Source organism: Atractosteus spatula, chromosome 3 (assembly GCF_055471065.1).
Source record: "Atractosteus spatula isolate fAtrSpa1 chromosome 3, fAtrSpa1.hap1, whole genome shotgun sequence".
Taxonomy (NCBI): Eukaryota; Metazoa; Chordata; class Actinopteri; order Semionotiformes; family Lepisosteidae; genus Atractosteus; species Atractosteus spatula.
In genome coordinates, this window is record NC_142708.1 from 43,657,304 (window position 1) to 43,670,456 (window position 13,153).

At 34.8% G+C, this 13,153-nt stretch overlaps 1 protein-coding gene across 1 annotated transcript in view; it reads left to right on the plus strand.

Annotated features, from left to right (window-relative positions):
- Positions 1 to 5,678, plus strand: part of slc71a2a (solute carrier family 71 member 2a) — a 32,674-nt gene extending 26,996 nt beyond the window's left edge. The window contains exons 11-12 of the mRNA XM_088910737.1: positions 153 to 310; positions 2,387 to 5,678. Of these exons, the coding sequence (XP_088766863.1) occupies positions 153 to 310; positions 2,387 to 2,602 (374 nt within the window). The 3' untranslated portion in view covers positions 2,603 to 5,678. The remainder of the gene's footprint in view (positions 1 to 152; positions 311 to 2,386) is intronic.
- Positions 5,679 to 13,153: the final 7,475 nt, after the last annotated feature.

Below are 13,153 nucleotides of genomic sequence, written 5' to 3' on the forward strand. Positions count from 1 at the left end.
ATGACCTGTTATTTTTAGAGCTTTGTAACTTTGCTTTGTAGAGCAACATAACATAAAACATACATAGTTTTGATAAGTTAAATGCACTAACATTAAAGATAATTTCTCTGGAATGTTAATTACTTTAATCATTATAATAATCTTTCCATCAGGAGTTGTGCAAGGGATGATAACGGGAATTCGAGGCCTCTGCAATGGATTGGGACCAGCTCTCTATGGATTCATTTTCTTCCTTTTCAATGTGGAATTGAATGAAATTGATCCAGTTCAGAATGAGAAAAACACTGTTATGCTTGATCCAACTGATGAGGTATGAGAATAACCTCTTTTTTTAATTTATATATAGTGTTTAGAATTGTTGGAGGTTTCTGTTATTTCCATAGTTATTTTCTTAGTTACAATTGTAGGAATTAGTTTTGTTTCATTTGACCTCTAGAGATCAGAAAATAATTGTGTTTATTATTTTAAACCCACAGCACATTGCTGGCATTGAATGTACAGTATAAGCATGGGTCCTGCAAGGTGGATTTTTTGGTGATTAAGTTTACTTAAGATTAAGTGACAACCTAACCTTTTCAGAAGTGTTTCTGTAACTACATACATCAGCATAAAGCAAATTAATCTTTTTTCACAAAAAAAGTCATCTCCTGTTTCAGTTTCGAGAGGCACCAAAGTCCATTGATAATTTATTGGTTCTCTAGCAAAATGCAATCACAAAACGAAAGGGAGCCAAAATACATTAAAACCGTTGTCCTCTACCTTGAATAAAAAATTTCCAAAGTAAAATGAAACCACGTTTCATGTAAACAGTCCAAAAGCACTGGTAATGGTTCCATACTATGTTTTCAAATAGACTTGCTATAGAAAAAACCCATCTAATAGGTTGAAGTATTAGTTTTTCAGATAATTTTGACCATTCAGAGACTTGCGCTTCTCTCTATACAATGCACCTGTAGTTTTATTTAAGTTACGTTTGGGCCTTAGCCAAGACTATTTCACTATAAAAAATAATCAATAAACATCCTCAAATGCATCTAATTCTTTGGTATTGTTATTCCTTGTTAAGTCACAATTATCATCACTGATATGCAGCTGAATTTATTTTGAACATATTCAATAACCTTCTATCAGGCATCTCAGGGGAACCTGCAGTAGCCTTGAAATTTTTTCACATCTTTAATGGTATGTAACTAAGTTAAGAGCTAAGTTAATTTATCATGAAACTCCAGGTGGATATTCAGTATAAGAAACACAATAAAACCTGAAAAACTGAAGTTTTTAGTATGATATTTATAAGCAAGACATTGTCTACTTATTTCTAAATGATTGGTTTTCAGATTTATTTCTAGCATGACAATCATTGTCTTAGAAAAACTTGACGCAGCCCTTCCTGCAGTCTTTTAATAGGTTCCTAAATTACTCATGAAGGATGTTTAGCCACACCTCGATGTAGAATTCCTGCTCTGTCAGGATGCACAGCCGTTGCTTTTAATCTGACTCATTGAGCTCATATTATACATTTTGTGCTAGAAAGTGGGTTAATTGGGAAACACTGATTTTAACTTTTTGATCATTGCATTTGTAACCATCCTTAAGCTTTGGGGAAACAAGGTGGCACAATGTTCTGGTAAACTTTGGTTTACTTTGGTTAAACTTTGGTTTGTTACCAACTAAGTAACCATTTGTGAACCAGGAGCAGGGGATGGAAATCAACATTAAACCAGAACAAATCCAATTTTATGTTTCAGCTTTCTGTGCTAATTACTCCCAGTGAAAATGACCAAAAAATCAATTTGTGTTTCATTCATTCACTTGGTAACTTGAGCATCAGTTAATTACTAGTAGATTCTTGATTCTTGTCTTTTCTTTTTATGTTGCCATGGAATTCGTCCAAGGTTTGATGAAATCAGACTTGAATAATAGGCTATTGCTATATGTTAACAAGTGGAGCCTATATGATCTCTTCATATATGTTTTTAAACAGTACATTTAACGTAAAACCGAGGTCCTGACTCTCTGTGGTCATTAAAAATCCCCGGGCGTTTCTCGAAAAGAGTAGTGGTGTGACCCCGGCATCTTGGCCAAACTTCCTATTGGCCCCTACCAATCATGGCCTCCTAATAATTCTCATCTATGAATTGGCTTCATTACTCTGCTCTCCTCCCCACTGATAGCTGATGTATGGTGAGCATTCTGGCGCCCTATGGCTGCCGTTGCATCTTCCAGGTGGATGCTGCACATTGGTGGTGGTGGAGGGGAGTCCCCATTACCTGTAAAGCGCTTTGAGTGGAGTGTCCAGAAAAGCGCTATATAAGTGTAAGCAATTATTATTATTCTTTAAATATATAGCTCTGTCTCATTTACAGTGTCTTTCTTTATTTTATAGAGGTCGATTATCTCTGGCCCACCATTTCTTTTTGGAGCATGTGCAGTTCTTCTTGCTTTCCTGGTTGCCTTATTCATTCCTGAACACAACAGCCTATCTGTAAAGACTTGCAACACCCGGAGACATAGCAACAGCATCACCAGCACCCAGAGCAACACCCCCCTGCCTGGCAGCGACGAGGACATCGAGCCACTGCTGCAGGACAGCAGTGTGTGACAGCCACGTTGCCTTGTGACAGTGTCCCCCTTCTGCACTGGTGAACAAGGGACTGAAGAATCAGGGTATTGCTGAAAACAAGACGAGATGCAGAATGTATTCTGAAGTCTAGCGTGCTTGTCTTTCATGCAAATCGGCAGCCATGTTGCATTGCTGCCTACATGAAGAAAAGTGTTTCTGGAGGTTGCTAAACAAATATGAACTGTTATTTATGTTATCATCATTATTCCAGCTTTTTTTGTTACCTGATGGCAGGCAGTTGGAGAATTTGAATGTCCCTGTACCTGTATTTTTACATGCTGAGTCTTGTGCGAGTTATAAGAATTACCACATGATGGTTAATATTTTCAACTAAACAAATATGACCATCTGAAAAAACCTCTTAAGAACTCATAGTTTTTAGGGAGGGAGGTGAGATTTGGTTCTTTTTATTTCTAAGGGATTCTGCTTCATAAATTATATTCTGACTCCTGCAAGGACTTTTTTTGATGTGCTTATAAACCAAGCTGAGACAAAAGGTCAACAGATCTCCATTGTGGAGATCTCATATACATTTACAAATGTACTTTTATATTGATGAGACTTATAGCATACTTTAACTAAAGAATTATCAATATTTTTATTTAGTAAGTATGTAAGGCTACTTCTCATATATCTATATATTTTGCTGGTAACCCCTGTATTCCTCAATGCCAATCTGAAAACAATTGATAAAACAGGTAGTTCTTATTTTATGTTTAATAAGTAGAAATTACTGGACAACCAAACTGAAATCAAACTATAATTGTATTGATTTTTTATTTTTTCTATGCCTTATGGTAATTTTTGCTGGATGCATAGCAGTCAGCGCCTTGAGATGATGGTGTAGATGTTTACAAAATGTTGAACTCTATGCATTAATCTGTACCATCAGATCAATTTTTATGTAGCTGAGTGCTTCATTGATGACACGTATGGCTTTCAATACCTTTTAAAACGTTTGCTGTAAAATAGCACATAATATATAATTTGGATTTGAATAATGTTTTTATGCACACTATTATTTAATAGCGATGATGCAGTGTCGCAAAAAGTCCAAATCTAGAATTGTGTGCAAAAAGGAAATTAACGAGGTATGCTGGTGGGAGGTTAATAATACTTGGTAGACTAAAATATTGAAAATCATTTTTTATTTTGTATGTCTGATCAAATTATTTGGGATTTTTTTATATTTAAAAAAATAATTCTTGCTCAAAGCTTTTTAAAGAGCATTAGTATTTTTAAGATTGAAATCTCATTTTATGGTCACTGAAAGATTACTTTTTTTAAATATAAAAGTAATAAGGAAGCTTACGTTTCCTGAATTTAAATACCTTGAGTTTCACCAGATACCTCAAGTCTTTGTTTTCCCTGTTATTAATTTTAATTTACCTTGGTTTTGATACTTATATCCAAAATAAATTTGTTATCCATGATTTGAAAATATTTTTATGTGATGAGATCTACTTGAGGATGCAAACTATGCAGGCAAAGTAAAAAAAATAAAGATATAAGTAACTCAGTTTCTGTTTTGACTCTTATTATTTTAAAAATATCAGATTTTAAAAAGGCAGCCAGCTCTTTCCTTTGTTTCTTCTAATGTGGAAACTTTTAATGATTGCCTTAGAAATCCAAACACCACATTAAGGTTTAGACTAACTTCCACTTTTTCTCCCATTATGTATGCTATTGGGCATTAAGCCATGCATTTACAATGTTTTAAAATCTTAGGAATAACTTGTTTTGTAGTCACTGTATTGGAATGAGGTACTCTACCTACTGTTCCATTTTTATTGTTAAGTTTATTGAATGTATTTTAATTGACCTTATGCATAGCAAAGCCTCTCCTTCCACTACATCTTTGTGCATGCAGTAACTGTGCTTTGCTATCTCATTGTCTGCTTGCATTGCCTGCTAATAATCCCCAGATTGTGATTAGTGTAGTGTTATGGGTGTTAGGGAATTCAGCCACATGGAAAACAAAATTATAATGAAAAAAAACATACCATGGGAGCTGCAACATATTTGACTCTTCACCTTTTTGTCTCTGAACAGAAAACCTCTCTACACTGTGCAATGATGTGAAAGGATTCATTCATCACTTCATTGCACATGTGATGGGACTCCATTTAAAAATAACTGTAATGCACCTTGTGTTAAACATCAGTATGTGAATGGGCTTACAGGGTGACGTCCATATCAGTTTTCACACTTAGACGTATTCTTAATTTACTACACGGGTTCCAGGCAGTTTAATAGATGTATCTGGAATTCTTTTGAAGCATATCTCCCATAAAATTGAATATGGTATTTCTTTATCCCTTTTAGCACACACATTGAAGATCTAAAGATGTTAAAACCAATTAATCGTTTCTAGTAACCTTCTTTTAGTGAAACTTTTTATAAAGGTGACATAATTATGCATTTTTTGTGAGATGGCTGTCTATTCCTAAAAGCTGGTTTCAGGTTAGTTAATATTTTTCTATATTACTGTACCTAACAATAGAGAGATGTCCTGTTCTATTCTGATCTGTGTTTTGCACAGATTGTACTGGGTTATGTAATGTACTTGTATATCGTATGAAAACTATTTCAAACCTAATTTATTATATGGTTCCAGAAAGCTATATTTTTAAACAATGTAGAAACCTCTGACCAACATTATTTAGTATCCAAATCTTATTTTTGTGAAGAGCACTTTGTGTACTGCTTTTGCATAATTTTGCAGTAATCTTCATTTATACAATGTCCATGCTTTGTTCCGAAGAACTGCAATGTTGCATTTGATTATTTATTCTGCAGTGGCAGAGTACTTGATGCATTAATTTGCAGCACCCCGCATCTTTTTGAATTTACATTCAAATGTGCCTAAAATGTAGATGTAAATACAAAAATGCAAAAAATACTATATTGTACACTGAGCAGTCGTCAATGAAACGAGTATTTTAATTACGGCAAATGATGTGTGCATTGCTTTACATATTTGTAATGGCATTGTTTTGTCTTGAACAGTAAATTATATATAAAAAGCAGCAATAATAAAAAAACAAAATGTAAACTTGTTTTTGAAGTCCTTCCATAAAGGATCTGGTGTCCACAAGATGGCAGTGCATTACAGCGAGATTCTCCAGAAGTCTGAAAGATGGCTGAAGTGTTACGAGTTTGCTGTTAAAACAAATATATAACATAGAAAGATATATAATATAAAATACATTTGTGGGCATGTAAATCTGGTAATTTTTTTAAATCACCTGACAAGATGCCTTTTTTGTCAATGTGAATTGCCTTATTTAAAGTATTATTTTTACATTTGTTATTGAAATATTCCAATATGAATCAAATTAAGTTTGGAGTGTTATAAAATATATTCTAGGATCAATGACAAGTTAGGGAGAGAGGTTTCACCCATTGGATGGCACTTTAGCTGGTGTTACTGGCTCTGCTTCTATACAGTGGTTTCCAAAATTATTTTTTTAGACAACTAAACATCAAGTAACAAAAAAGTTTTAGTGATTGGATAAGCATTTCTTGCCAGAAAACATCTAAAAATGTTGCCCAGTAGCCTGAATAGCAAGGCATATTTGTTATAAAGTCCAGGAAACATGAGGGTCACATTTATTCACACCCTTGTATGCATTTTGTAAATCTTATGCTAACTAGACACCTCCTGTAGCACATACGTGTTTCTGGCAGTTCACAGCGGAAATACATGAACATTTCTCCATGTAGAATTGCTCTCAATCCTTTTGATACTTTGGTTTCCGTTAGTGAACTGCCATCTTGAGTTAAAATCACAAAGGTTTGGCTGAGGTCTGGTGATTGCAATTTACAGTCAAGAACATTTAGTTTGTGAGCAATTGACCATTTCTTTGTCAATTTGGATGCACTGTATACTGAATGCTTTGGATTATTGTCACGCTAGAATTTTTGGCATGGCTTCAGATTCTTGGCAGAAAGAACCATGTTGAGCCAGTATGTCCTGGTACATGTAAGATGTTATATGCCCATGTCTTCTATCTTGAAAAGAGGTCCAATGTCCATAAAACTAAAATGTAACAAATCCCCCAAATATTTGAAAGTGAAAATTAATCTTTTCTCAACCTGCGCTTCATCATTTTTACCCTAAACATAATGCTGATGAGCATGTTCAAAAAGCTTACATCATCTTGAAAAGATTTTGTTTCAATTGTCATTCAAATTCAGACAGGTAAGTTTTAACGCTTTGTTTAGATTTCAGGTTATTTTGGAGATCTCCAGCTGTTGCCTTTGGTCACCTCCCAAACCACTTATCTGAAAGGCCGTGATGGCAGGATCAACCTCAGTCCTATGCCTAATAGGGTTTCCACCACAACAGTAACCTCAAATTGTAGATACTACAGTAGAAAACTGTAGAATCAGCAGATTTTTAATTCTTTCATAGCACCCTTTTTCTATTGTGGACATTAGTGACAATTTGCCTGCAGTCTTTGAAGAACTCTATGACCTTAACCGTGTGCATTACCTGCTTTTATACCGAATGGAAACAGAAAGCCCTTCGTAAGCATCTTCAGAGGCTTCCATTACACTTCCGTAGAGCAGGATTTGTTGAATTTTATTTAAATGAATACATTTGAAGTTTGAAAAATGTCAATTATGTCAAATATGTCTTTGCTCTTTGCCGTAATGTTAACAATGTTTTCCGTAACATTAATAGGATTTTTTAAATGAGACACAATAATAATAATAATAATAATAATAATAATAATAATAATAATTGCTTACACTTATATAGCGCTTTTCTGGACCCTCCACTCAAAGCGCTTTACAGGTAATGGGGTCTCCCCTCCACCACCACCAATGTGCAGCACACACCTGGATGATGCGACGGCAGCCATAGTGCGCCAGAACGCTCACCACACATCAGCTATTAGTGGGGAGGAGAGCAGAGAGTAAATGAAGCCAATTCATGTGCACAATAGCACAATCGATCAATAATTTGACTAAGATGTTTTTGTTCATATTTTTTGATAGGGGTCTGAATAATTCAAGAGGGCACTATTTTCTACTTCTTTATATAACTTTTATTAAGTGCATCCAAGATTTAGTTTTAGTAACTGGATTTGTGTAATTAACTGGATGTGTTTTATAATAAAGCATGATGCTGCTTTTTTATTCTGAATTCTACTTTTGCCAGAATCACTGTTGCTATATCAAAGTTATGTTGCCTTTAGTGCTCACATGCAACATGTACAAATGTGCAACAATTACCCCACTATTGCGTTGTGACTATGCAATACTGCACATGGGACTAGCTCAAACAAATGACTTAAACTGGCCAAAATGCACCAATTGTTATGAAGGAATAATAGTACTTGTCTTGAAATTTAATACACGAAGAGTTATCTTTTTCATTGTTAATAGTTCAGCTAATAAGAAAATTAGGCAGAGGGCTAAACGTAAACATGTATCTTCCTCAGACTGCATTGATGATGATAACATAGTGGGGTAACTAACCTCTATGCTATATGCCACTTAAAATAATGACAACAAGTGGATTTCAACCTACAGCTTCTTGACCTTGTAGAGAACATAGCAGAGATATTAACTTAGTTTTGCCTCCTCTGCTCTGAAACACTTCTGAAGAACTTCTAAAGGCATTTTTTGAACCAGGCACAACTCTGTTCAATGTGTTAACATGAATGTGCATTTAAGACAAGGGGGCATACTATATACACAGAATATAAAAAGGACATGGTACAGTATAAGAATCTCTTTCAACACCAACATAACAAATGTAAATTCTAATGTCCAATTGTAAAAGAAACATATTGTCATGCACTATTTCTATCCAGTTAGATAAGAACTTGTCACTGTTGTCTTAATATAAACTAACTATCATCAAATTCTGCAACACCATGTGATGAAATACATTTCTGCTGGAATTTGTGCACTTATTGTCAATATTACACAAGGCACTTGATAAGGCATATATCTGATTCATTTACACATACAAAATCAAAATATCTAAACATTACTTTGTTTCATCTTTTTATTCCAAAGACACTCCTGAAGTTTCTTGCATTCTTAAAAATAATGTGTATACATTATTTCTTTATTCGGCTGCTGTGGGTTCTGCCAACATTAGCCCCCATAACCTTAATGCAATGATTAAAGTTGACTCATTTTTATATCATTCACACCACAGACAACTTGATTTTGCAGCACCAGGACTTCCATTAAAAACTGAATCACTGTGGAAATCTGCACATACTGCATTTTTTCTTAAAAGGTACTCTCACGTCTTTTACCTTTTGATCTTACATGTCATTTGGTGATGATTTGTTCCACACAATATATACATTTTTTTTGCCTGCAAGCAGCATCCGTCAATGTTTATAAAGAAAAGCATATGAGATCAGAAATAAATATTCCGAGCATGTCTGGTGGAGCACAGCATGGCATTTAGATTAAAAAAAAGCATTAAACAGAAGTATCACATGTCCAGAGAAACATTTAGAAATGCAACAAATGCTATCCATTCCAAAATGTATTTGTTGCATTTTAATGCCAAACGATATAAAAAGAGTGACACATATTACTGAATAATTTGCACTTTGGATTCACATTAGCATGAGCTACAGTATGCATACTATTATCTTGTAAAAGCGAGACATTATTTTCTCTGAGCCTTTCTCAGAACTTTTTCACATATCCATTAAAAGGTCTTTAACATTTTTAGATCAGTAAATGTAAGATGAGTTATATTAGATTATTAGATATTAATTTATACTGATGCTGAGAAACTGCAAAAAGGTTTGATTATGTTTTCAACAGCATAAGAACTCATTAATCCATTATGAGAAAGTCATTTATCCATTATGAGTAAGGGTTGCAGCAAATAGTTTGTTGCTACACTGAAATATTGTATGTGTACACATCACTGGAAAACTTGTTTGTACTCAGGATTCTTTTGTGTATTTACTGGCTCTTGGGATTTGGAAGCAGATGAAAAGAACTAGCTTGAAATTCTCTTGGCTAAACAACAAAAGAATTATTGGGATGTTTTAAGCTTATTCATGGATGCAGTGTTAAATGGAGCTTCAAGAAAAATACATCTTTTCCATTATGAAACTGTTAAGCTAAAAGTCTCATATCACTTTGATATGAATATTAACAAAATGTTGCTATGGTAATGCCTTAGAGACACTTTAAACTTTATTGCACCTTCAGCATGCTTAGAGACTTGGGCAACAGAGTTTTAGCAAGTAACAGAAGTTTCACAACAGTATGACCCCAAGTGCAAATTAATCCTTTTAGTTTTTACATTATTAATTATTAGCTCTTGTGATATACTGTCTTTCAGAGCAATCCTAAGTTACATTGTATTATTTTAAGTGCTTTACTGAAGATTAGCATCTTACTACATTTGCTAGTTACTGTACCTAGCTAATGTAGGTAATTCAGTTATTGAGCACAGATTCAATATCTTCCATTGCTCCCTGTTTTAAATAATCAATTTAATTTTTATTTAAAATTCTTCAGTGTTACTGTCTGAAACTTTAAGTATAGTTAGTAATAGATTTGAGGTTTGCATTACATTCACCTTATTATTTATTTTACAGACCTTGTTGTCATGACTAGATTTGTCCCTTCAAAACACCCTGCTTTTGACACAGAGCACATTCAGGCATGAGCTTTAAATGTACCAGCATCTGCTCCCAAGGGCACTTTCCACATGTGTAATGCATAAATTTGCACTGTGTGCCACATTTAAAACCCATCAAAGACCTGATGCTTTGCAATTAGATGTAGTGTATATGTATTTTGGTATCTCAAGCTAGGGAATGCATTGCCTTAATATCCATCAATATCAATTGAATTCAACAGCAAGATTAACACACTTGACAGCTGAAGGCATTACTTGCAAGAGTGGCTTTTTTCTACACAGAGTGGGGCAATTTAAAAGACATAGATTGCTTCTACCAGCTACTTGATCGCAAAGCTCTGCTCGAGGATATAATTCTTTTAGTTTGGTGTAAAGAAACAGAACAGAAAGGGATGTGTTATTTCACTATCACCTTAAGGATCACAACATATAGCTTTGATCTTATCTTAAAACTTTCCATCTGAAACATGGGATTATATTGGTGATCTGTGATTTTGTCTGTAGAATAAAGAAAAACTGTTTAAAATTTGAATATAATATTATTTCATTTAAAAAACAATTTAAACATAAAACATTACATATATTAGCTAACAGTATCTTAATGAGCTTACGTTCAGATTAAGTATTACATAACACTGAAGTGGTAATGAAAAATCAAAGTGTAAGGGTATTCCCCCATAATTTACTTTTGTACACGTTACAAATTTTATTAACTGATCTCAAGAATGGATTTGATTACATTCTCAGAGACAGTTAAGATGTGGGGATAATTCTTCATAAAAAGGGATAGGTACTGAACTATTTTCTTGTATATACTGTACAGTATGAAAACACAGTACTGGTTGAACTTTGATTGCATCCAGATTTTGGCCTCTTTATCAAAGTTGCATAAGTTCTGTTTTAGCTTGCTAGATATTCACACATAGAATTCTGCCCAGTCAATTTTGATCTCAGAGGAATGGAATGTATTAAAGAACAGTGGAGGAATACATTTTAATGCATCAAAGTCTCTAGTAGGCATCTCCGTTGCCAGGGTCAGAACAATTTGTTGCTGCAGTAAATGTTGAGTGAGAATTGTTTTCACCTTAATGCTCCATGAACAATCACTTGCTATTTGGCACGTTAACTTGTATTCCCTTTTGATTATATAATTAATGTGCCCTTGACAATGAAAGCAAAATGGTAAAGCTCGTACTGAAAACCATTAACAGACATTCTATAGTTGTTTAACACAAGAAAAATTTAATTAACCTGTTTTCTTTTAGTTTCCTGATCAACAATGCCTCCATTTAGAAACTCAGTTGTATCTTTTTGCACTTATGTGAAGCATTACTCAATCACAGAGCATAATATTTGAGAATAAGCTGTCCCTAGGGGACAAATTAAATTTTACCTACATTGCTTACACATGTATTCAGAGTGGAGTCTAATTAACGTAAGAAAAAAAACAGGATTGTATGCATTGTATTGTATAAACTGATAAAAATATTTATGCATTTTGGGAGATTTGTTTTTGAGCACAGACTAACTAAATCTCCATGTGGAGGAGAAGTTTCTGTTGAGTTGCCTTTACTGACAGTCCAAGATCCTTTTTGTGGAAGTTGGTCACACAGTTGCTTCTGGTCCTACAACCTGGGAAACAGTCTCAGATGAAAAGTTACACAGTATTTCTTTCAAAGTGCCAGTAAAAATGGGACAAAGATGCTGCTGTGTTGATTGGCAACAACCTGGCACATAGATTCTGGAACAGAATTAACAGACCAAGGAGTTGGTGGTGGACTTCTTTGCGTGTGCTTTTTCTGTTTTGTTTGTAATTCTTTATTCCATTTTTTTATTTATTGCATTGTATTACTGTATTACTACATTTGTGCTGTTCTGTGTTGATTGTGCCTGGCTGCTGTAGCACTTGAATTTCCCACATGGGATTAATAAAGTACCTACCTATAAACTGGTTTCACGAGGAATGACAGCAGCCGAAAGCTTGGGAGAAATTAGAATCGTTTATTGTGATGTGGAGATTTGGCGTAACCCGCTTAGCTGAGGGCCAACCTCCCGGCCGTCGGACGGGGAGGATAGGACCCCCATGCGTCCAATGGGGTAGCTGCAAAGGTGGAGAGGGGGTGGAGGAGGGATGCAGAAAACGAACGAGGAAGAGGAGAGAGTGACATTTGATATTTATGGAGACCGGTTGCTTACGTCAGGATTAGTGAGAATTGCGGCAGCTGTGTCGAATGAGCGCGGCTGCCTTCATTCCTCCCGAACTTTCATTAAAAACTCCATACATCTAAGGTGGCATGTCTCAAATCTTTGCAGTATGACTGTGGGGCAGCAGTGCATTTGAATTGATTTGTCTGATAAGAACAACTATATACAATAGTAGATGATCCAAATAGCCTCCTTTCATTTGTAAGTGTTCTCTTTGATCAGAAATGTATGACTTCTCATTGATTCTGTCGATGTTTTCCTGTGACACACATGTAGCAGACCTTTTCTATGCAGACTTCAAAGCAGTTCCCATGTGTCTAAACTGGGTGGCTTTTTGAGAATTTATCACACAATCACATTTGCCACATTCTTTAGGGTGCAATACCTTTTTAGTATTTTAGGATTTAGAAAGTAACCCTCCATTCTCTAAAACAATGGTTCTCAAACTTTTTGGACCAAGTACCACCCCTAATCCAACCAAAGCATCCAAGTACCACCTACAAGTCATCTTCTCATAGGAACCTCAGAAATTCTCAATGACCAACATGAGCGCGCATGCACACACTCACACATACATATAATAAATATAATAATACAGTTTTTGATATAGCGCCTTTAAAGGTGGCTTCTCAAAGTGTTTTACAGAAAAAAAACATTAACAACAACTAATAAAAAAAGCACCA